Below are 25,641 nucleotides of genomic sequence, written 5' to 3'. Positions count from 1 at the left end.
ATGTATGTGTATATATATGTATGTATGTGTATATATGTATGTAGTGTGTATATATATATGTGTGTGTGTATATATATATACATATATGTATGTGTATATATGTATGTATGTGTATATATATATGTGTGTGTGTATATATATATATATATATACATATATATGTATGTATGTATGTGTATGTATGTATGTATGTGTATATATGTATGTATGTGTATGTATGTATGTATGTGTATATATGTATGTATGTGTATATATGTATGTATGTGTATATATATATGTATGTGTATATACATATATATAACTAAAAAGAATGCAGTCTACTCTATGTGCTGGTGGTTCTAGACCAATTTTACTGTGGGGGCCAGTGTTTATTCAGAGGGGCACATTAAAAAATGGCAAATATTATATATAAGCATTCAAAACCTTTATTTTTTCAACTTATTTTAAAATCTCAGTATATTTGGAAGATACAAATACATTGATTGAAACAATGAGACTTACAACAATAACATTTTTTTTGTACAATAATGACATTTCACATTTTAGTGCACAATTACTTATTTTGAAAGTGCAGTACAGTGAGTGACTTTTTTTTATATAAGCTATACAAGTCTTTATTGCACAATTAAACTATTATACAATGTACACATTCTGGGTTCCTCTTGTGTACAATGAGATATTGTTTGAACAAAAATAGGTAAGAATTGTTCCGTAGTTCATCGTTATAAATTGGTCATTTTGTTATTGATTTGACACAGGGGCCACAGCAGGGGCCAAGGGCTTCTTCACAGGAGCAGAGGCCCCTGTAGGCCCCTGTGTAGAACCACCACTGACTATACTGTAAATCAGGTGTCTCTCTAACTGAGTTGAGTTTAGAGTCTATTGATTGAGTGCTGGGAGGTTAAGTGTTACGCTGCCACAAGAGGGCAGAGCTGACAGGATTTGAGTGGGGGTGAGATGTATGCTTTTTTCCTCCAAAACATACTTCCACAATCAATTATTTTGATTCATTTTTACAATATTCATAATAATAATAATTATTATTATAAACACTAACACACACTACAAGTAGTGTTGCTATTAAAGCAAGAGTTTTAAAATATTGTCTCTTTAATCACACTTTTATAAACACAAGTCAAAGGAAAGGAAAGTCATACAAATTAGACTTTTTTTCACAGCAGATTCTTTAACTTGTCATAGGAGAAAAAGATCAAGTGTAAATTACATTAATGATGGTGTCCCAGTAAACCACCTCAACAGTGTGACAGTGAGCTAGTATGCATACTAAAGCAATAGTATAGTGCATTACTGATAACACTAGAACAGTTAAATTGAACTGTCAAAATAGCTGCTATAAAAAAGACAAAAACATTGTGTCCACAACAATTAACAGAGGGCATGATATATAGCAAGTGTGAAACATTCTTTAAAGTAAGAAGATGCCTATTTTGTAAGCATCCTATAATAGGACTGAAAGAGATGCACCTTGTTCTTGTGGAGAACCAGTGTTGCCAGGAAAAGGGAAGTGAAAGCAAAAAGACGAAGGAACAGGTCTGTTTGTGTGTCAGTGAAGTTATCTATATGTTCACAGAGCTATAATTTATTTATAATTATAGGCTTAGTGTATCTGATGACACAAGGCCATTTAAGGACCTATAGGCCAAATACCTGCCTGTCTGGCAATGCTGTTGGATAGCAGTGTGTGGTTTTGATTTGGCATAGTTTGACTTTTTCTATGTGGCTGGGTTAGATTGGTCATTGGGCTGATTATATCAGACAGACCTGGCAACCCTGGAGAGAGCAAAGAAAGCTGCAGTCTGGCAGCTCTGAGTATGAAGGCCTCCAGCAATCCGATCAGTCGGTTAATTGGCATCAAAGATCCCAGACTAGATCAGTAGACACACTCTCACCCTTTACCTCTCTCTCTCTTTTTTTCTTTGTGATATATTGCACACTCATGCATGCAAACAGAAATTGACAGATATTAAGGTTAGGCCCTTGATTTTGGACTGCTTTCTGCAGTTAACAAGACTAATGCAGCGTTCCAGATCCTATGCTCTTATTTTTTATTTTTACATACTGCGGTTGCCCTTACAAAGTACATACTGTTGCGTGCAGTGTGCATACCATTGGGACACACTACTATTTTAAAACATAGAGCCTTGACCTTTGACCCTCTTGCTCATATATATGCTGCACAGCGGATTTTGGGTCAGAACAGCCAGAAAAGCATGTTTGCTTGCATACTGCAAAATGTTGCAAAATACTAAATTTGACAAAACATACTTAATCCTTTTCTTGCATACTTAATAGTATAGTAAGTATAAGTTCAACTGCTGTTCACATGGAACCCTTCTCCACTTCGGCCTTCAAAGTTCTCGTTTGAATATTTGCTACTACCACCAAGATCGTATAGTATAGGTATTGGAATGCACCTTAAGAGCCTGCAGCCAATATCAGTTCTGTCAACATGCTAACATGCTCACACTGGCAATACTAAAATTGTGCTTTGTTTCGCCGTGATAGTTTAGTGTGTCAACATCTTATAATTAAAACGAAACACTAAATGCAACTGAGGCTGATGGGAACGTGTGCACATTTGCAGGTATGCTCATGATCTCATAAACCAGTGTTTTCAAAGGATCCGAAAAGGGATTACAATTTGTCCTGAGGGGAAGGTGGATGTCTGGAGTAAACAACAAACTGTTTGAAGGATTGCCATTATTTGCTACTAGCCATAATTTACTACAAACCACAAGTGTCATCTTCGTTTTGTCGCAACAGCAAAAGTGACACCAACTTCCATTGGGTTCACCCTGATGACATGAACACACAGGTGTCGGTCAGGAACTTGACAGAAAGTAACACCCAGAACCAGTCAGACATGTTACTCTGCATGACTCTGTTTGTAGCAACAGTATTATCATATCGGCTGTCATATCCGCTCAGAAAGCACAAAGGAGATTAAACTTGTTATGGTATGCTGAACAATGTAACAGTAATTATGGTAATGGAGACCCAATCCTAACCAACAGACCGATTTCTAGTTTCACTCATTCGTCAGAGTGATTGTCGAGGTCGGTTTTATACAAGCATATCTACCTCATCATTTCATAAAATTTCAGGCCATTGAATTTAATGCCATTGCAAGGATCAATTTCAGATGAAAAAGGTTTTTGATGACTTATTTTTCCCAGTGTCTCATTGTTATCAACACACTCCGTTTTGGATCACAAACAAACGTATTCAGTCATGTGAACCAAAAACTAATTTTGCAATTATATTTTAATGGGTTTTGCTTAAGGGCACACAGCTATTAACTGTAGCAACCTCCAACAAAATGTCAATTAATCTCCTGAGTTGTAAATTGAAACAGAAGCTCCTTATATATGGTAATTTGTCTTCTAAGGTTTTCCCTCTACCGGGAAGACCTAAAAGACCACATTGACCTATCTCTTCTGCGAACTTCTGTGAACTTGCCAAACTGGTAAAAAAAAAAAAGGGGGGTAGCTGGGGGTGACATGACAGTTGATGACACACTCAAACTTGGCTGAAAGAGGCAATATCTCAACAGAGTGCAGGGGAGGGATATGTACATGGCCCTGAGCATAACCAAGAGGAGGAGCTCAGTGTTGAGAGACACAAACTAAGTGTTGTTTAAGGAAACCTGGAGTGCAACCGCTCGAGCTGTTTGTCTTATAATCAGGAGAAAACTAAATGGTTGTCCCTACAGAAGAAAAGAAGACACAAATTGTGATTTAATGATTCCTGAAGTGCTGGGCCGAGGAGTCTGGATGGAACTTCCCATGTGAGTAAACTCTCTTCTAACTTCCACAAAAACTATCTGAAAGGGAAGTGAGAGGACAAGTCTGATGGCATTTATAGGCTCTTAAATGTATGTATTCCTTCAGGAATTTCTTGCATTTCAATGACTTCCCTTTTTCTTTTTATCCAGGTTGAGCCGTAAGAGATCTCTGTTTAATGGACATGAAAATGAGCCCCCACTGTACACAAAGAAATGTGTGGCAAGGCTCAAGAATCTGCCGGACAGATATGTGACTGACAAAGCCACGGAGTGTGGCAGACTGAAGTGAGTACTTAAAGTATGTGTAGTTCATATGGGCCGTGAAAGTGTTATTTTAAAAGCTGTGTTACATCAGGAAAGTCTCAGGTATGTTTATGCGCCTGGGTTGTTTTAGGACAAGGGTATTTCAGGTGACACAATTTCACTTCCTCTTTCCGCAAAAGTGTTTCTTATTATATGTCCTTACTGTTCAACTCGAAAAATATCCTCATAGGACGGACAGTTAAACTGTAAATTATAGTCTTTGATTTTTGACAAAGTGAGTTTGTATTCCCACTTCTCACTCCATTTTAAGCCACAACCATATAGTTTACGTTATTTTGGGTTTAGAGATTTGTCATACATTCTAACAGTTTTCATTACTTAAGCGTAGACATTCAACTTACCACTTGATGACACTCCCTTCTGTAAGGTGAATGTAATTCTAGCACAGAGGCTGGAAACAGGCAGAAACGGAAAGCTTGCCCATGCCTAAAGGTTATCACCAACTGACTCATGACTCATTCAAGTCACTAGTCAAAATTCAAATGTGTCATTTTTTTCTATTTCAATATCTATACAGATTAAACGGTATAAAATGTTGACGTGAAATATGAAAACTTTTATTGTCCACTGTTATATTTGAATAATTATAAGAAGGCAGATGGCCAATGTGCAGACCTGAGACAGCACAGTTTGGTTTGTGTTCCCACAGAAGTTATCATTTTTAGGCTTTGTAGCTCGTAAATACGCACCTTTAAAGAACAACACACACACATTGTGTATCACAATCTTTGAATGAGACTGTTGGTCTATCCATGTCATAGGTAACTGGCCAATAGAACTCGGTTGCATGTACGTTTTCTCTACGGGTCAGGCCTAGTCCAAGAAGAATTAAATGTGAATTATTACAGAAATCGGGGCTCATTCTGACTGGGATCCTGTGAGAGCTGTGTCAGTCTGAGTCCAGTGCTGCATAACTTTACCTGTGACTTAAATAAAAGGCCTGCTGCATTGAGACCAGTCATTTTTCTCCGGTTGTGTTTATTCTTGGGCTTCCAATCAACGAACCTGAAACCTTTACACCACAATGTGGTAATTTGCCTTTGGTTTCACCATAAGACAGGTCGTAAAAACATGCAATAGAAAATTACATCATCTCAATCATACACATTCAAAACAAACTCATAATTGAGCTTTGGAGGTAGGTTGATTTTGTTACATTTGGTCAGAGCCAGGCTCACTATTTTCCCCTATTTCTCTGTCTTTATACTAAGCTAAGCTAACCGACTCCTGGCTGTTGATTCATATGTCAATGGACAGACTTGAAAACACTGAACACAAAATACCCCCATAGGTCGTTTGCATATGCTGTGTAAAGAATGGACAATGAGTCTCAACTTTTTCCCTTTGTACAAATGTGAAGCCAATATATTCCGGATATGGGTACTGCCATTTTTGGCTGCTGTTGTCAATAGGAGCCAGATTCTGTGCAGTAATGGGCACACAGTATCAAGTTCCCACCCAAAAACACCTAATCCAGTCAGAGCACAATCAGGGTTTGTACAGGTGCTTGAAACCCTTGAAAATGCTTGAATTTTAATGTTGTGTTTTCAAGGTTTGAAAAGTGCTTGAATTTTGGATAAAGTGCTTAAAATTATATCTGCATTTCTTTAACAACTAATTCCTATAGAATAGAAATATAATTAGTTGGAGAACCTGAAAAGAAAATGTGAAATAATCATTTTCAGTATGTAAGAAATATGTAATTTACCACAGCTGTAAGATGCTGGAAAAGCTTGAAAATGGACCTTGAAAGTGCTTGAAAAGCGCTTGAATTTGACCTTGGAAAAGGTGTACGAACTCTGACAATGTGAGCTGTCAATCATGAGTATACAGCCTGTGCTCATTTGTAAAAACGGCTTACAACAACTCATATTTACGTTTGTTGTTAGAGAGGGACCTCGAGTGGCTGTAGCAATTATGAAAGAGGATAAAGTATAAAGAGCAACAAAGTCCGTAGAGGGAAGCAGCTCAGGTGGACAATTAATTGCTCGATTGGTTTTATTTGACATTTGGTTTAAAAACATGACGTAGCATGGGTCAAAAAAATCCAGCAGACCACTGTTTGTGTTCTGGGTGAAACAAATACTCAACGTTGACTTATTTTAGCATAATGTAACCATGTAACAAAGGTGATTTGCATGGTCTAAGCCATGTGTGTAACTACATAACACACAGAAGTTGAGTAACTTAAACTGTTTTAACCCAGATCACAATGCATTCTTAAACCCTAACTAAGGATGGGTACCGAATTCGGTACTTTTATAGGTACCGACCGAATTCCGTCGGTACTACCGAGTACCGATTCATGTAAAATCAAACGGTGCCATGTTTCGGTACCTAAACGGCGTTAACTTTAAACTGATAATTGATTTCAACCTGTTTTCATTTGACGTCTTTGATTAACAAGCGTGCTGACGATCGCACCATTTTTTTATTTTTTATTTACCTCCTGTCTGGTCCTGTCTGCTCACCACGGCCACTAGCTGCTGCCCTCTTCCACCCCGGCGCAGAGACGAACAGCCCGGCTCTAGGCCTGCTAGCCGCCAGCTGCTATCTCTCCAATGTCTCTACCCGGGCTTGGCCTTCGTCTGCCTCCAGATTGGACCTTCCTTACTCCGTTTGCTCTCTCCATTCTTCTGTAGACCAGTCATTTACAGCTAGCAGCTAGCTGCTGCATCTCTGCTCCTCCGCTAATACTCCGCTCTTCAACTCAGGAATATTTCCTGCCACTTTACGCCAAACTGCCTCGCTGAAATTAAATCCCTCGGACTCCTGCGTCATCCTCGATATGTGCACAGAGCAGCCCGTCTCAACTTTGTTTATTCCAACCATGCTATGGCCACAATACTGTCTGACCGGTGCTGCGCCGCACAGCTACGACGTCATCACAACAAATCACACGTGCACTTGCAACCTTTTTTTTTTTTTTTTCTCTCCTCTGTGCACTTGCAACCTGAGAGCTCCTCTACATTCTTTGATAACACTGCAACCTTCATGTTACAAAATGCACATTCACTCAACAATAAAGCACTGCTCATCCTGGATTTTATATTGTTTTGATATATTTTTTAAATTTTATATTTTGAGAAATAGATATGTTTAATTGAAAACATTGTTAAACAAATTAACATTTATTACCACATAAACAAACGCAAAAGTACCGAAAATTGGTACAGTTGAGTACCGGTACCGATTCCCAGGTACCGGGTATCGTACTGCATCGGTTCAAATGTGAAAGGTACCCATCCCTAACCCTAACCAAACCATATTTTCTAAAACAGTTTGTTAACAGCAACCATTATGTTTGAGTATGAGGACGTGTTGATCTCCTGCTACCATCGGGCTGCTCATTAGGAACATTAGAGGGCACGGACAAACGACCTATGTGGTGAGGAGAGATGACAGTGCTATCTAGCTTCTCAAAAATCTTATCTAAGGTTCACTTGGACTCTATGCTTAGAAGTGTAAAAAAATCACAAATTTCACTGTTTATGTCTATCGTTTCACAGTGTTTTGTAGAGGTGGGAATCACCAGAGGCCCTACGATACAATTTTATCCCAATACTTTTATCCTGGTTTAACTGCATTTTGTGTCCACAGAATTCAATTCCATCAAGAATTGTTTCGTCAAACTATTCATCTCACTTCAGTCTTTTTAATTCTCCACAGTGAGTCAAACCCACAGACTGACCAACAAAGCATTCAGTCAAATTGAACTTGTATGGACGACAGCAGGATTTTCTCAAACTTTCCCCAACTCTAAGCTTCACTGCTCTGATTTTTTTTTAATGAAACATGAAAAAAAGCCTAACTTTGCAGCATTATTTCGACAACACATAGTGCCTATAGATTCCTTAGATCTACGCCGGAAAAAAAGGGCCGATTGGCCGCCTGAACGCTAAATATCGATACTTCGCTGCCGTGAATCAATATTATATTGCCAAACAAAATATCGTGATACTATGCTGTATCGATTTTTTTCCCCCAGCTCTAGTGTTTTGTACTATCCACTCAAACTTTTGTGCATTATAATGAGATGTCTTTGTGTTACAGGACAAACTGTAGTCCCTCCTGTACGAACGGAGGGACAAAACACCAACACGATGACACTCAGAGCTTCTTCGAGCAGATATCGTCCTGGGCCGACACACAATTCTCTACCAAGAAAGTTCTGGAGAATGTCCAGTTTCGACAAGCCACTCGAGACATTTTACTCAATGAGTCAGTCAACAAGAGATTTCTGGAGTTTCACCGTGACATCACAGAGGAATGCGGCACGGAAGATAAACAGCATTCGTGGGCTGTTATTGAGAAACAGGAGGAGATTGTCATGTACGGACCTTATTATCCGAATTACAACAACGGAAAGCACAGCGAGGACATCATTATTAAACAGACTCAGGAACTTCTGGAGTCAGAGGTGGTCTCAGAGGGCTGGAAGGTGTATATTTTCACCATGAACAGCCCGTGTCTGGCTAGAAACACAGATCCATGCATGCTGAACCTGGTTCAGAAAGCTAAAAAGTGGTGGAGTGTGTATGGAGTAAAGACTCATATTGGTTTTGTGAAAAGCTGGGGCTTCAAAGGAGCTAAAGAGAATCTGTTCAGGGATATTAACTACAGTCACGTGGACTGTATGGATCAGACTGAAGACTATGAGAGTTACGTTAAAGCTGCTGAGAAAAACCATCTTGATCCTGCATGTGAAACTCTGTATTCTGCTGTGAAACACGTCCTGAGAGCTTCAAGTTTCACCTTAAATAACATTTTTCAGGGGCAGGACTGGAAGAGTTACTTCAAAAATATGCACAGTATTTTTGAAAGCAAACCAGAGGAGGAGAAAAAAATCTGCACACAAGAGATGAATGCAATGACCGAAGCTGCACAAGTTCTGCTTTCAGGAACAAGTGAAAGTTTGGAAGACTATTTAGAAAAGGGGCATGCATTTGCATTTGATTACACTTTTAGCTCACAAGTATCTGAAGCCATCAGGGATCAGATCAGACTCACATTTCAGCAGTGTTGGAGGGAGATGGTGCAGGACAAATATGCTGAGTTGATCAGGGAGAAGCTGACTGAAGACTTCAATCAATGTACCGTCCAGCTTTTTATCAAAGATGTTGTAAAGTTCACAGAAGAATTCTTAGAAATTGGAAGGATACAGTTCTCAGGAGAAGCTCCACAAGTTATCTGCAAAGTAAACTCTTCACCAAGATGATGAGGGATTACTGAGACTAAATTTTTCACCATGTTGGTATGCTTTTGAAGTGGAATGAATGACACCAACTGCAATGTCATACATACCATTTGCATTATGTCAAAATACTTTGTCTAGTTTAATTTCCACATTCTACAATTGACATTTTGGAGATTTCTGCAAGAATTACACTTTTTTTGTCGATTGGATGGTGAACACTTCTTTTCGTGAAGCTGTCAGTATACAGCCATGCATCCTGTGAATGCTTCAGGTCCTTAAGTTTGTGGTTGGAAAGTTTCATGAGACTGAAAGGTCACAACAGGTCATTTTATACAGTGAGGTCAAGTTGGGTCTCACTACAATGAAACGGATACTATGGAAACTAACATCATCACACAAGGGCCTCAGCTCTCCAGTGCTTCCCAGTTATTCAATTCCACGACTGTTTAGGGACCCCATTATGCAAAAGGTGGGCATGTTTGTAAAGGGCAGGCTTGTTGGTACTCAAAATACCAATTTCCATTCAGATATCTTGAGGTCAGAGGTCACAGGATTTATTAAAAAAATGGCCAATTCAGTTTTTTCCTCAACCAAATTTAGTCAGACGTTGGAGCAATATTAAAACAAGTTTTCAACTCCCATCACGATATCATAGTTGGTACTCAGCGATTCCTTACAACTTGTAGTTTTATATGATACCAGTATCTTCTCTGTAGCACTTAGACTGAGTCCGCACATTTAGGTGTGATTACACCTACAAAGACCTTTTAAGCTTGCCGGTAGATCAACTTCATTTATATTTGTGAAGTGATTCAAGTAGTAAAATAACCTTTTTTGTATAATTAAACTACTGAAACGGCAAACTATAAATTGGGCCATAAAAGGAAAGGATTGTTGTTGTTTTTTAATTATTATGATTTTACTATGGCTTTTCTACTGTAATTGAACCCCCTTTGACAGACATGGACACAGATACTGTACACACACACAAAGATTGTAATTACTACCTACTAAATGGTAGGTAATAAATGTAGGTATAGAAAAAATGATGTCTATATATTATCCAACATTAGCATCTGTAGTCAAATATGATGCATTTTTTTCTGCTGATAATAAGCTCAAAAACATTCTGAACTTGTATACTGACTGATTTTAGGCATTATGAGCTTTGAGGTAAATGTTCATTGTCAATCTGATCTTTTTCTTGTAGTCTGAGTTACTTTTTACAAGTAGCTTTCGTCGACCAAACTAGATTTCTCCCTAGGGCAACTTGTTCTAGTGTGAAGTCATTGGTATGCTTTCAAAGTTACTTCCCCAACAGAAATGTCAAGCCACACCTCAGGACAGCTACAGTTTCACTCAGCAGCAAGGCATCATGTAGTGCACACTGAAAAAGTCCACATGTCCGTCTCTCACTGTGTCTTTACTTACAATATATCACAAATGGTGTTTTACAATTATACTGGAGTGGAGTTTTTACATATATGCTCATATATTTGTTGCTAATTACATGTGGCCAGAGCCCGCATTTACACATGTTGCCCCCCCCCACCCCCCCTGTGCTTGTCACAAGTAAATTAAAGCGTTACTGGAGACTGTTCAGTTTTGATAAAAATACACCATCATAAAGGCTTTCAAACAACCTTCGGCTAATACATGATGGATGATTGGTGGTTTGGCGATGTGCCTTTGATAATAAATACTAGTAGGAGTCTTTTTGTGAAGGCACTTTGCGTAATAAAGAAGCTGTGTTATGGATGCACATCTGCACCTGTCAGCAGTGGGAGCTATGTGCCTTTACCTCCATCGTCTTTCATCACGTGCAACTTACTTGCAGCATAGGTAGTTTATCATGTATTTGGTGTCAATACTGACATGCATTTTTTTAATCAAAAGGCACAGAGATTAGTCAATTGATCCAGAAACAAGTATTGTTATTGCCCTGAGAGCCAGATGTTTACTGAAGGTCAGATCTCTGGTGTTGAGGAGTGATTCATGTCTCTAGTGATTCTCTCTCAGTTACAATAAGTTTATAAGAAATGCTCCCGATTAGCTCCTCTTTGTAAAATTAGATGCACTTCACCTGTGCGTTACAATCATTGGTGTCTTCGCTGTAATCAGTGAGTCAGTTTGAGGGAATATAAGGGTCAGTTCACCCAAATCACACACAAATTATTTTCCATTTACCCTGATATGTTTTGCCTTGAATGTATTTAATTTGCTAAAATGTTGAGATAGGTTGTTGCTGCTGAGACAGAGCTGCCCTTTTACCTCTAAGATGACTGGATGTTTGTGTGTGTTTCTAACTAACTCACATCCTTTGACAAACTCAATAGCAAAGTGCAAATACTGTGAATAATCCACAGACTCATCACCTCTGAACAGTTTGAATCATCAGTGGTTCCCAACCTTTTCCTTTCATTAAAGTGATCCGGCGGCCTCTCACTAAGTGATATATTTTATGGATATTTTATCTTATATTCATTGCATAACATTAACAGTAAGGAACAGCTGATAAACTGTACAATTAACCAAAATAGTGAATGCTATAACTGCAAGAAGTTTGTTTAAAATGAGTGATTTGGATTGATTTTGAGCATATTATTTCCTGTGAATATTCCATCATGAGTATTTTTTAGTAACTTTTAATACTGTTTTAATGTATTTAACTCTGTATCATGTTTTTATTTTATTTCTTTCAACAATGATTCATAGTAATTGGATTCTCTTTTGACAAAATCAGTGTTTTCTTCTCCTTGATGCTCACAATTGTTCTATTGGCTGCTTGTTTTCAATGCGTCCTTTTCTAATGCAGGATATTTATAACGTTTATGAATATAGTTTCAGATCTTTAATGTGGCATTAAACTGTGAGATTGTCTTTTCTTACTTAATAATCTAAGCTTTAAACATATCAATTTCATTCAGTTTTTTTTAACAAATATGAATAAAAGGCTGAGATATAGGCCAACTATACACAGTGCTTAACAAATGTATTTGACCACCAGTTTATGCCACAGCTGTCCTAAATTACCAGCATTGGTAATTACCAAAATCATTTTTTATGTTTCTATAATGGTTAATACAGCAGTATGTAGAAGCTCTTTAACCAAAATTATATTTTTAACGCTAAAATATAATTTTGTCATCCATGAATTTTCAAATTTACTGTTTTACAAAAAACTGTAAAAAAAAAAAAAAAAAAAAAAAAAAATAGTAAAGCACATTATTATTTTTTGATTAAGATGTCAAATTATAGTTATTTATTAGCATTCCTGAACAGAAAATGAGTTTTAGTGGTTGAATATTCTGCTTGATTAATTTCTCACTTCAGAGAAGCCCAGTGAGCTGGCTCAAATTTGTGTATAAAAAGCTCCATTCAGTTTAATTGCCAAATAAATAACAATTTATTACAATTACATTTTAGTGTTAAACAAGCTTTTGAAATATTTCTAAAATAGTTGTGTTTTCTTGCTTTAATGACAAGTGGTCTAATAAATTTGTTAAACTGTAAATATATTTTTAAGTTGTCTTTACTCTTCTTAAACTGAAGAAGGCTTTACGAGCCCTCTGTGAAGCTCTGGTGCCCCCTAGTGGAGGCGTGAACCCCAGGACGGGAACCAGTGATCAACTAAACGTGCTAAATACTGCAAACTGAAACCACATTGAGGTCTGTGGATTATCAAGTGACCAGCACATTGTTTGTTCTGTAAAGAGTCATTGCTTCTGAGTGTTCAAAACATTTCTCATTTACCACCACTGCACTGTGATGTCAAAATGGCCACTTGTGAGTGTGGTAATATATACTGTTTTTCTCATTAATGTGAACTGACCCTTTAACTCCTCCATGGTGCTACTTTTGACACTAAGCTGTGCTGCTGCTGTGATTCTTTACATGTGTGTTCATCATTGTTGGCAACTTGATAACATGAAAACAATGAGAAATGTACTGAAATAAAAAATAACTCCATGAGATAAAGTCTGACTGTTACTGTTATTTGTTACTGGTTTATGTTACAGTATTTGTCACTTCATGCCCCTGTGGTCCAGTGACAAAAGAAAGTTTTTTCGCTCCAAACTCCTTTCAGTCCGTTGATTGCTGTGATTGAACACGCAGTATCTACGCAGTTCTGTTTAAGATCTCCATTTGTCTTGTGGCGCCCACATATTTGTCCCAAGCGTTGCACTGTACAGTGTGTAGTCTGCAGGAACGTCTGCATCCACAGCGTCAGTCTGCTGTCTGGAGACACTGGTCTCTCAGGAGAGTTTCTCCTCTATAGGAAGGCTGGTTTGAGATGCTGGGTGGCAGGTGTTCTAGGCCAGGATCAGGCTGTTCCAGGGCTCAGCTTTGGAGCCGGAGGACCCACCGTGGCCTCCAGGGGACATCTTGAGAGGAAGGGCCCCGCCTTGAGCGGTCATGTAGGCTGGCAGGGCTGAAATCTAGAATGAAGAGAGGGGAAAATGGTCAGAATGCTGCTATGAGAGAGAAAAAATTATGTAATCTATCATAGAGACTTTGACCTTTTCCTTGTCCATTTGGCAAGTCGGAGAAATATCAATATAATATATTTGCACATCAGTAATCTATCAGTAATCTATTCATGACTCCATGTTGTAGAATCTGGCTAACAAAAATAGTACTTTAACTGTCTTAAAGGCCATATTAGATCTCTCCATTAGGTTATATAACTATCACTGATCCTTCTGATTCTAGACTGACTCAAAAACAACATTTGGATAAAGATATTTTCTGAAATTGAACTAAAAAGGTGTCCAACCTGTGCGTGTGCACTGTGGTGTGTGTACAAGCTGTGAGTGTCGGGCTCCGTCTTTATCTGCCGAGTCTCCTCTGCGGTGGTGGAGGCCCGGGGAGTGCTGCTTGGTGTGACTGGAGTCCCCTCACTGCCTGGGGTCCCTGTGGAGCACCAGGACTGAGGTCAATACACATTCACAAATACACAGTGTCCCTACCTACCCCACACACAATATAAATATATATATATATATATATATATTAGGGTTGTCACGATACTAAAATTTTCAACTCGATACCGATACTCAGGAAAATATTCGATACTCGATACCATTTTCGATACCACAAGGATAAAAACAAAGACCCCAAAATTTTACAGAAATATTTTTATTAACAAGAAAAATGCAACATGTAAAAATGAACAGAACCAAAGGTTAAATATTTATAATAAAAAACAGTTGTGCAAAAAGAAACTGCAACTATCATAACAAGCTTCAGATACTCGATACTTTTGAAAATGAGTATTGTATCTGGATACAACGTTTGAGTATGGATACTTTTTTGAGTATCGATACTTTTGACAACCCTACTATATATATATATATATATATATATATATATATATATATATATAGTAGGGTTGTCAAAAGTATCGATACTCATATATATATATATATATATATATATATTTACACATATTTACGCACACCTAGGCATATGTGGTTTTGAAGCTCACCAGTTTGGGACTTGTTGAGGTTCTTGGGTTTGCGTTTGCGGGTCTGGATCCCTTCTTTCTTCATAGCCAGGGGTCGTGGTACCTGTCAGGACACAGAGACAAAGGAATAACACAATATGTCAACAACAGCAGACTGAAATAAGATAAGACTGGAGGCTTGTGAGAAAACATGTTAATTAGATGAGGCCAAAATTCAGAAGGAAAAGAAATGGCAAAAATCATCCCTTGTCCTCAAGACTTGCACCCCTGGGAATTATATTTTTCTCTTTATGTTGCCAGTTTTAAGTTAAAATACAAATGTATCTCTCTCACCCCGTGGAGTTTCATATAGAGGCCACAGGCGTTGCAAACCGGCTCTCCCTCTGCGTTTCGTCGCCACAGAGTGGTGAGGGTGGTGTGACAGTTGGAGCAGGACAGGCCCACCCTCCTCGAGGCAGACTGCAGCAAATAAAATATGTCAGGAGGAAAAGAAAACATTCAAAAATGTCTATGCTACCAGCAGATCTACTGTTACGTCACTGTACGATAAACACACCAGCCGTCTCTGAGGTTTGATGAGAGGTCTGTTGATGCCGTTCATCTTGTGGTACAGTCCGCAGGCGTTGCACAGGTAGTGGCCGGTACCATCCCGCCTCCAGAGGGGGGTCGACATCGCCCCGCAGTTCACACACTCTCGCCCCTCAGCGAAGTCATCAAACAGGTCTGATGGAGGACGACAAGGAAAAACATGATCAGTTTTTCTTTCTTTTCAGTTTTTTTTTTTTCATAATTAATCAACAGGTTACAAAGGATATGCACAAAACTCCAACCCCCACAACTCATATTCCCTCACATAGGGTAAATCAAAATAGCTCTAATAATATGCACAGAAACACAAACTTGCCAAAGTCAAGAACTTATTACAGAAAGCGAGACACCTTCCAATCCTAAGCGGGGGGCTGGTCCCTTTCACACCACTAAACAAAAAACCAAAATAATATCCAAACCTATGCCCTCAACACACAACAGACATTGTTTCACAGCATAAATAAGGAACAGATAAAACAGATGGAGAAAAAAAACAGATGAAACAAGCTTTCTTTCTTTTCAGTTTAATCTGGATCAAACTGTTATTTGCTTCTGTCACTTAAAACTGTTTTCAGAATCAGATCAAGGATCATACAATGTAATATGATTAAGTTCTTTAATAGAAAAAAAAATGCATCGTGGTCAAGTTAAAGTGATGGCTGTTTTTCTGAGAAGTTGATGTTTTGCTGTTAGAGTTTTGGCAATAAGTGGGAGTTTTAGGCCCCACACACAAACTTTGTGGTTTTGTTTCTTGTTATTGTTTTGCATATTTTCATGGTTTACTGTATATTTGTAGTTACTTTGTCATTTTTGGTCATTTTGGTTCAGCTTGTGCTCCGTGAATAATTACATTTACATTTAGTCATTTAGCAGACGCTTTTATCCAAAGCGACTTACAGGAAGAGTAAAAACAAACAATCAAGGTATAGTGCAATAATAATTAGTGCATCAATAAGCGCTAGTGACAATTCTTTGAGGAGTAGAATTATCGTGTGGTGCTAGGAAGAAGATGCTCTCTGAAGAGCTGGGTCTTCAGGAGTTTTTTAAAGGTAGAGAGGGACACCCCTGCTCTGGTTGGAACTGGTAGTGTGTTCCACCAGCGGGGAACAAGAAATGCAAAGATTTGTATTTTTTGGTAATTTAGCATATTTTTATAGTCATTTTGTGCCATTTTTTTGGTCGATTTATTGTCATTTTGCAATTTTTTGGTATTTTTGTGTCTCTTTGAGTGACATTTTGTAAGTGAAGCCCTGGTAGGCCCGTTCAGTAATCCAACCATATTCAGACTGCTCGTTGTCAGCCATTGCAAAGAAAATTAAATCAACCTTTATATCATTTCCACATAGCACATTCCCAGCTCGCATGAAAGGCCAAGCGGAGGTAATTTCTGTCATTCTTATAAGAATGAATTTCCAGCTGAGTTTAAGCCACAAAAAATTCTTTCCACCCTCCTTACAAACACTTTACTGCACTGTCAAACCCTGATTATCATATGCAGTGGCATCTCTACACCAGCAGGCGGTGCTATAGTTGCAGTTTTTCAGGCCCACACAACAGCAGCCTGGAATCCCTCCTAATCTCACAGATGAGATAAAGAGTCGGCTGGAAATAGAGACAGAATGGAGCTCCATCATGTTGAAATAGAGTCACATCTCTTTTTCCCCGTCTCTCACTTAGTATGACATGTCATGGAGGTTATCTCATGTGTTGCACATAAATAATCTTAGACATTTAGAGAAAGGACACAGCAATCTGTGGTACAGCACAGGTTTACAATATCAGGTTATGCTAAGAATAGATTGAGAAAATGTGAAAAACATCAACATATTGTTTTACAAGTGTAAAATCCACATTTAATCAGCTCATATTGTTGTTTTTAACTGTGCGCTGCCCTGTGCTTTATTATTTTTCTTCTGATAGTGTAAATCTGGCCTCCATCTGCTCTAACTGATACATATGTGCGCCTCCTCCAAGGCTGAGAGCAAAACAGAGAGCGCAGGGCACGCTAACCTTGAGCCAGGCAGCAAATGTAGCCAACACAACGCAGCAACACAGAGACAATACACAAAGACAATACTGTGCGTGTCTAAATGCAGCTTTATTTATTCCGCTGTGCAAATGTCAGTGTGTGTCTTTATCAGAGGGCTCTGACCTTTTTTAAGAGGACAAAGGTGAAAAAAGCTGTGACACATGTCAACACGAACTGTCTGAACATGTTTTAAATTGCGTTTATTTAAAATATAGTGGTAATGTTTAAATGTAACACAGTTTATTTAGTCTAAATACAATCTGTGTTACTTTCACTTGATATGATCATTTCCCTTTTTTGATGCTTTATATTTATACTGGACCTTGTTACACAATCTATCAGCTGTGTTCTCTTTTAACATTGAACATAAACACTTTGCATACAAACATATGATCATAATATTAAAAAAATGTAAATTACAGTTACCTAACAGTCATTAAATAGTGAAACAATGTTAATATACAATATTAAATAATAACAGGGGGGCCTTTCACCATGGTGGAAAGTACAATAAAATTCAAAGGGAAATATTGTACGTTTAACTCTACAAAATTTAAGCTGTTGACAGTCTAAAATATGAGTTAATTTGCAAATTTATTTTAATAATCTAAGTATTATCAACAAATCAATTATGATTTATTATTATGGATAAAGACTTGACTGCTACCGGCAGTATAAATAGTAAAAAATAATAATGAAAGCACCACATTTACCAACTTCAACATTAAAATGACGTATAATAATAACCTGCATTATTCTGAAAAAGACTGTTTGCATATACTTACTTTTTTATGTTGCAGTTTTCACTCCACTACATTTGTCTGACAGCTGTAGTAACACTTTTTTCAGAAAAAAAGATGTATTGCTTTTAATTTTTCTACCAAACAAATTATGACAGTAATTAAAACTAGCTCCATTCAAGATTAAACTTCCACATTAATTTAACTGCAAAAAATATTCTAATCATAATAACTGTATTAGTATAAAACTTGAAGGGGTCATTTTTCTGTGTTAATTTTACTTTTGAGTCTCTTTTAAGGACATTGTCTTATATGTTGTTGAAACAACCATTTCAGCACCAGAGCTTTATTTGTAATGGAGTATTTCTACAATGTGATAATGTTACTGATATTTCAAATTATTTTGATATTTAATGGTTTTACGATGACTTCTTTTTAAATTTGACTTATATATATATATATATATATACACACACACACACACACACACACACACACACACACACACACACACACATAACATATGCTACAGCCAATACAATTCTTCATACTGCAACATTAGTCGTGCTGAGCCAAGAACAACCATTCTTGTGATTATATTTATATATATATATGTTTAGCCAAATGCTAAGTAAACGGCTTAAACATTTATGTGTGTTCGCTAGCAGAATGATGCAGTGAAAAGGAAATGGAAATATTAAACTGTTAATATTTATTAATTATAATTTTATATTCCAGGCTGTGGCAAGTGCTCTATATGTCAGGGGGGATAAGTTTAACCTTTATCACTGTCAGGGTCTGAACAGAATGAAAAAAACATACAAATATAATGTCTTTATGAACTAAAAAATTATATTTGTAACAAAATATATATAATAAAAAGGTTCTATTGTAAACTGATTTAACCAAGATGTGCATAAGTCATTTATAACGTCAAAGTAATTGTGATGTATCTCAGGAAAATTATAAAAGACTCAATTAAAAAGAATATAAAATAACCACAGATGATGTGATGTTATTGAGAAGTAGCTTTACTGAGAATAATTTCTCAGTAAAGCTAATTCTCACTGACGATGATGATGAAAAGAATTCTCATTGTGATTTATTTCTCCTTTATTGACTGTGAAGAAAAAGTAAATCACTTCAGAGCTCTGAGTTTCCCTTTTCTCCAACAGAACAATAGAGACTTTCACTTCACCAAACACTCACATCTGATTTAATTTGATGTGATTATAAAACAATGAGGTGACACATCTGTAAAGAGTAAACAGACTAAAGACTGAAGAGAGCTGAGTGTAATCAGATGAAGAGGTCAGCGTGGATCAATGCAGTTATCTGTCACACTGTTAAACAGCTGATGCTTTTCATCAAAGAGTTGCAGATGGGAGCGATCAGGCCGTGTTAATAAATCATCACCACACAAAGCATCTTAAAGTGCAGCCAGTCACAGAGAGAGAGAGAGAGCAGCTGATATTATAAAAGAGGAGGTAATCAGTTGTTAATCTACTCTTAATTTGATAAAACTACTAATAATACTACGTGATAAGTCTAATAATGATCCATTGCATCAGATTACAGTGTAAATTACATGATAATGGAATGAATGAATGAATGAAAATGTTTGGGTGCCAATCACCCTGCAGGAAATGTAGCTAAATTGAAGATACAGGTAAAATAAACCCAACGCTGGTTATTAATGTGGAGGTCATCGAAAAAGTGACGACGTCAGCAAAGTCAATGTGTTGCGGTACGGTCCAGAGTACACTGCAACTCACAGCAGCACAAAGCACAGCAGGTACTTCAAGACTCTTCAGGTGAGTCCTGCTGATCAGGATCAGATCCCTCAGATCAAATCATCCAGGAGGCCACAGTCAATCACAACTCACACACTATAATCACCATAAACTGCATTATCAACTCATAATTTTTATTAGAGCCCGACAGATATATCAGGTGAGGGATATTATCGGCCGATTTTGGCAGATCGGTATCATGTGTCTGTAATGAAAACTTTTTTTTTTACACAATATTTGCAGAAATTCTTGCTTGGCATATTTAGAAATTGCGTCAGATATTGATTGTTTATTCTTTTTTTTTTAAATAGTAATTGACTGAAACTGAACAGTAATGATGTTTATTTAGCTATTTATTTTATTCCTATTTATTCTTTATTTTCTGAGTTAGCATTTGTAGAATTGGCTTACAATGAAAAACATAATTTATATAATAATGTATGACAATGTTAAATATTATTTATTGATGGTTTATGTTTGAGAAAGTACACTGTAATGAATTTCACTGTAAAATAACAGTTAAATACTGGCAGCAGGGACGCCAGTATTTAACTGTTATTTTACAGTCCATGTACTATAATTTATATTAACAGTGTATTATCGCATTTTGGATTACAGTATATGACTGTAGGATAACGGTGTGTGTTGTGGGTATTTTATAAGGCATTTATCGTAATTTATCCATCAGTATAATACAGTTTAATGCTGTTAATTACAGTTATCTATTGTTAATTGACCAATTTAACTGTTGATTTACATGTGAGGGATAAATATTTAACAGTATTTTACAATTATTATAAAATATAGTAGGATACTGTTGTAAATCCACAGTAAATCCACAGCAATTTGTTACAGCTAAAAGCCACATGTCAGCCACCATGAATTTTCCCCTTTGCTGAATCTAATTTCTATCATTTTAAATATGTATATTTGTTCAGAAAAATTAGCAAAATATGTTTTTAAGGCTGGATGTTAATTACATGTTTGACTTGGGGTTGATGAAGACAGACAATGTGATTCCTTACTCCATATGAAAATCATTATAAGATTTGGTTTAACAATCCTCCTAAAATAAAGATGCATATTATGAATCTAGTCGGTAGTAACGCCTTATATAAATGAAAAAAGAAACTGTTTCTTCACTACAATCTCTTCAGTTGAGTCCTGTGTACAGTTGATCAGATCACACACACTTCAAATCAAAGCCATGAGGCCACAGTCACACACAACTCATAAAATATCCCCATTAACTGTGTTATCAGTTCTGCTTCAGTAAATCATTAATCATTTTAATGACAGAAAGCAAGTATATTTGTTCAGAAAAAAATAAAGAAAACATGCTTTTTAGGCTGGATGTTAATTATACGTTTGACGTACATCCAACCTGATTCCTTATTCCAAATGGAAATCATCAGAAATTTTGATTTAAAAAAACTCCAAAAAATAATTTTAAATATGAATGTAGCAGGTAGTTAATCCTGGCAAAAAAAAGATTTTTAAATGAAAAATAATTCACTGTTTCTTCACTAAAAGTTCTTTAGTAGTGTCTTGCTGGTCAGGATCAGGATCACACACTTCACATCAAATCATCCAGGAGGCCACAGTGACACACAACTCATAAACTATAATCCCCATAAATTCTGTTATCAACTCAGCTTTAGTTAAATATTAATTTCTATCACTCAAATGAGATATATTTGACTCGTGAAAATAAGCAAAACATGTTTGTTATGTTGATTTGCTGATATGTTTGACTTGTATGGTCATAAGTCCCTCTCTTGTTTGGTCTAGTGTGTGTGTGTGTGTGTGTGTGTGTGTGTGTGTGTTTATATATGGTGTCATTCATACAAGACTATATGGTAGCCAACTAAGCTATTTCTGCACAATTTTCTCCATCTAAAAATGACGTGTGCATTTGAGTAACAAATGAACCTCAGCATTTATTAGCATAAATTATTCATGAACGTTGTTCAATACTTAATCTGGACTGTGGGTTTATTTTATCAATAAAGAAAACAATCAAAAATTGGTTTTAAAGTCTCCTGAAGTTAAAATATAAACAAATATGTTTAAATATTCTAAAACCATTGTCTTTATTTCAAATTAAGTGAAAATTTGATTTTCACTTAATTTTTCTTACTAAATTTATTTATTTTTACGTGTAAAACGTCAATTGGAGGCACATGGAACAAGTTTTGTATTTAATTATGTCGTTGATAAGGTGATATAACTAAAACGTGTGATATTTGCATGGTATTATAGCGAAGCAGGCTCAAATAGCCTATAGGACTCACAACGAACTGCGCGAACTGCTATTTAGGAATAAAAGTCAATCATAACATAATATGTATATTTTAAATCAGCAACTATATTGCTGCATTAGGAATTGTGTTACTTAAAGAAACAAACTGACGAAATTACAATGATCCTGCAGAGAGACTGTGTGTTTCTGATCACATCACGGTAATGATTGATCGCACGTGGCAGTCTAAATTTCTAAAGGCCGTCCATGTTTTTCATTACTATGTTTTAATTAATTACAGGCTAATTAATTAAAATGCTTCATTTGAGATAGAAGCTTTATAAATGTTCGTTCTGCAGCAATCTGATGAATAACTGACACTTTCCTGTTAAAAAATAAAACAGGGCTAAAGTTCAAACGTATCTCAAGGACGTTTAATTGATCCCTTTTATCCTAGGATTTGTATTGTGCTTGTTTGAAATATAATCTTGAGATCTTGTATTATAATAGGCTACTCATTTATTTCTACATTTCAAACTACAATTAAAATGTTTGCAATGTTGTGTTTATAATTTTCTGTTTTAATACAGACGTAATATTGGTGAGTTTTATTAAGGCTTACATTATTTTTATTATATTTTATTTATTTTCCTATATAGGCTATCATTATTTCTAATAGCGTAGCGTAAGAAAAAGAACGAAGAAGAAAAAAAGAACAAGAAAGAAATGGGAATAAAAAATTGATTTTTCACTCAGGCCTTGTAACCTTTCACCTTGTTCCTGATTTTTATTTTTTTGCCTAAATAAATAAAAGATATACATAGGCCTACTCTCTTTTAACCAACATTATCTGCTCTGTTTTCTCGCTGTGGTGACATCAAAGTGGATACTTTCACATGACAGCATTTTTTTTTTTAAAACTCATTTTATTGGAGAAAATACAAAAAAAAAAAAAAAAATTATTGTGAAAATTATTTCCGGTTGCTCACCTATGTTTGGGTGCCGTGTCGTGCCGTGAGGAGCGCCGGCTTGGAGACCGTGGAGGACCGGGCTATCAAAGGGGGACGCCGGCCACGTCCCACCCACGTTCGGGCTCATGTAGGCCGGGTAGGGGCTGTGATACGACCCGCCGAGGCTCCGGGCGCCGTAGTGTTCCCTCCCGTTAGAGATGTTTAGCGGGCTGCTGTAAGACGCTGCCGTCTCCCGGGCCGCGACCACCCCGGAGGACAGAGGCGGGCTGGTGGAGAAGGCGAACCGCGGGGACACCGGGGAGTGGTTGTACGACGAGGGCACCGAGTCGCTGCACTGCTGCGCCCAGGCAGAGTGACTCGAAACCGGGCTGCTCTGCTGCGACGCGGCCGGCGTCTGGAGGTACGGCAACGCCGGGATCATGGGGGTGACGACCCGCGTGGTGGGCACGTATACCGGAGAGGTGCCCGCCGAGGTGTTGTGCAGAAATCCGGCCTCATAGGAAGGGGGTCCGTGGTTGGTGGTCATTATGCCCTGATACATATCCTCTCCTGGAAGCTGGACATCCGTGTAGATCAGAGGGATGGTGGTGATGCCGTTACGCACACGAGTAGAAGTTTTTACGCAAAAATATGAGGTTTAATATCCGTAAAGCTCTCTCCTGATTAAAATCACATCTGCTACTGAGAGGAGAAGCAAGTTTTGCAAAATGAAGAATAAAGTGAGAGGAGACATGAGAGAGAGGAGGAGGAGTGACAGACTGTGATCAAGATCCAGCTGTTATCATCTCTCTCTCTCTCTCTCTCTCTCTCTCTCTCTCTCTCTCCCTCTCTCTCTCTCCCTCTCTCTCTCTCCCTCTCTCTCCAAAGCAAAAAAAATATGAACATGATTTTTATTTGAAGAATTTTACCAAAAATCGACAAAACTTTTTTCCATATTGTTCTTTCTTGCTACAAATGTCCATCAGGAAAAAGTACTTTATGCTAAATTCGATAATGTTTTTATCATTTTTTTGTGGATGGTGTCATTTTAATAAAAAAAACAACTTTTTTATTTTCTGTGAATTAAATGCATGCATAACAACTTTTACAGTGCAACTGTTAATCGTTTTAGTGTTACACACTCTTCCTTCATAACTCTTTTTAGATATCAGTAAATAAAATCAATTTTGAACATTAAAGCAGCTTTTAGTTGTCAAAATCCCTGAGTTGATCCTATACAAATAGGCTCGAATTCACTCAGCTCTCTCTCTCTCTCTCTCTCTCTCTCTCTCTCTCTCTCTCTCTCTCTCTCTATATATATATATATATATATATATATATATATATATATGTGTGTGTGTGTGTGTGTGTGTGTGTAAATATATATATATATATATATATATATATATATATATATATATATATATATATATATATATATATATATATATATATATATATATATTCGTTAATCTGTAGCCTGTTGAATATAGCCTAATCTGTTAGGCCTATATTGTTTTTGTTATTATGATTATCACTATTATTATTAATTGCCCATTACAACCACCTCGGCCTTTCACTAAATAGTGATTTGGTGTTTTTTTCCCGAGTAATCTTTTCGAGAAAATCACCACAATATCCTTGTGCGTCTTTGGCGTTTATTTTGTAGTGAACTCGTGTTTTTTCCCCAGTGGTAACTAAGATTATAATGTATAGTTAGTATAGTATATAGGCCAAAATATTGTTATATCTGAATTCAAATAAAGCCAATGTAAAACATTTTACTCTGCTGATATTTGCTTAATATGTTTTTATCGCAGTGTGTTACTTTAAAAAATACAGTTATATAATTATATTAAGCGATTCAAATGTTTTATTTTGACTATTACAAAGGACATATCTTAACGTTAACTTAATGTTTACAGTCTCATCAATCCAAGTTCCCCAAAGCTGTTATTATTATCATTACTATTATTATTATTATTATTATTATTATTACGCCTTTAGACGTGTTAGAGGAATATTGCTGTAAATAAATAAGTAGGCGCTGATCGTTGTGGGTATAACAGATCATTCATTTCTCAGTTTGTCATCACATGACTCCTCGGCTTCCATGCATGTGCTGAAGTGGCATTTTCATGTCTAATAAGCAACATTAAGGTTAGTGCTCTTTTTATTTTTTTTCTTCATGCCAACAATGAATAATAGTGGTGGATGCTCGACGCGCCTGTAGTCGGAAGTCTCCGGCGGTTGTTGTCCTCATGAGGACAGATTTATACCTGTCATCAACACCAGTCAACGTAAACAAACGAGGCCGTTTCATTGTGCGGCCACTTCCCACAAGGCGGCCGCTCAGTGAGTTATGAGAGTCTGCATAAGTGTGTGTGTGTGTGTGTGTGTGTGTGTGTGTGTGTGTGCAGTTAATGCAAAGTCTTCTTGTATAATGAAACAAGTATGTTTTACATGATCTGATTAGAAAGCTACCAGCTGACTATGAGGTCTATTT

The 25,641-nt window shown here is 36.9% G+C and overlaps 2 protein-coding genes across 2 annotated transcripts; one reads left to right on the top strand and one right to left on the bottom strand.

Annotated features, from left to right (window-relative positions):
- Positions 1-3,139: 3,139 nt before the first annotated feature.
- On the top strand, positions 3,140-10,390 carry LOC131990974 (uncharacterized). Its single transcript, XM_059356241.1, has 3 exons — positions 3,140-3,808; positions 3,956-4,090; positions 8,183-10,390. The coding sequence occupies exons 1-3, from the start codon at positions 3,762-3,764 to the stop codon at positions 9,345-9,347; spliced, it is 1,347 nt and encodes a 448-aa protein (XP_059212224.1). The 5' UTR covers positions 3,140-3,761; the 3' UTR covers positions 9,348-10,390.
- Positions 10,391-10,760: 370 nt separating this feature from the next.
- gata4 (GATA binding protein 4) lies at positions 10,761-23,894 on the bottom strand. The gene is made up of 6 exons (XM_059356242.1): positions 23,175-23,894; positions 15,350-15,516; positions 15,127-15,252; positions 14,815-14,896; positions 14,104-14,240; positions 10,761-13,765 (listed from the first exon to the last, which is right to left on the bottom strand). Exons 1-6 carry the CDS (start codon positions 23,695-23,697, stop codon positions 13,640-13,642), a joined length of 1,161 nt encoding a protein of 386 aa, XP_059212225.1. The 5' UTR covers positions 23,698-23,894; the 3' UTR covers positions 10,761-13,639.
- Positions 23,895-25,641: the final 1,747 nt, after the last annotated feature.

The sequence above is a fragment of the Centropristis striata genome, chromosome 18 (genome assembly GCF_030273125.1).
Source record: "Centropristis striata isolate RG_2023a ecotype Rhode Island chromosome 18, C.striata_1.0, whole genome shotgun sequence".
Taxonomy (NCBI): Eukaryota; Metazoa; Chordata; class Actinopteri; order Perciformes; family Serranidae; genus Centropristis; species Centropristis striata.
This window is presented reverse-complemented; position numbering and strand designations above follow the sequence as displayed.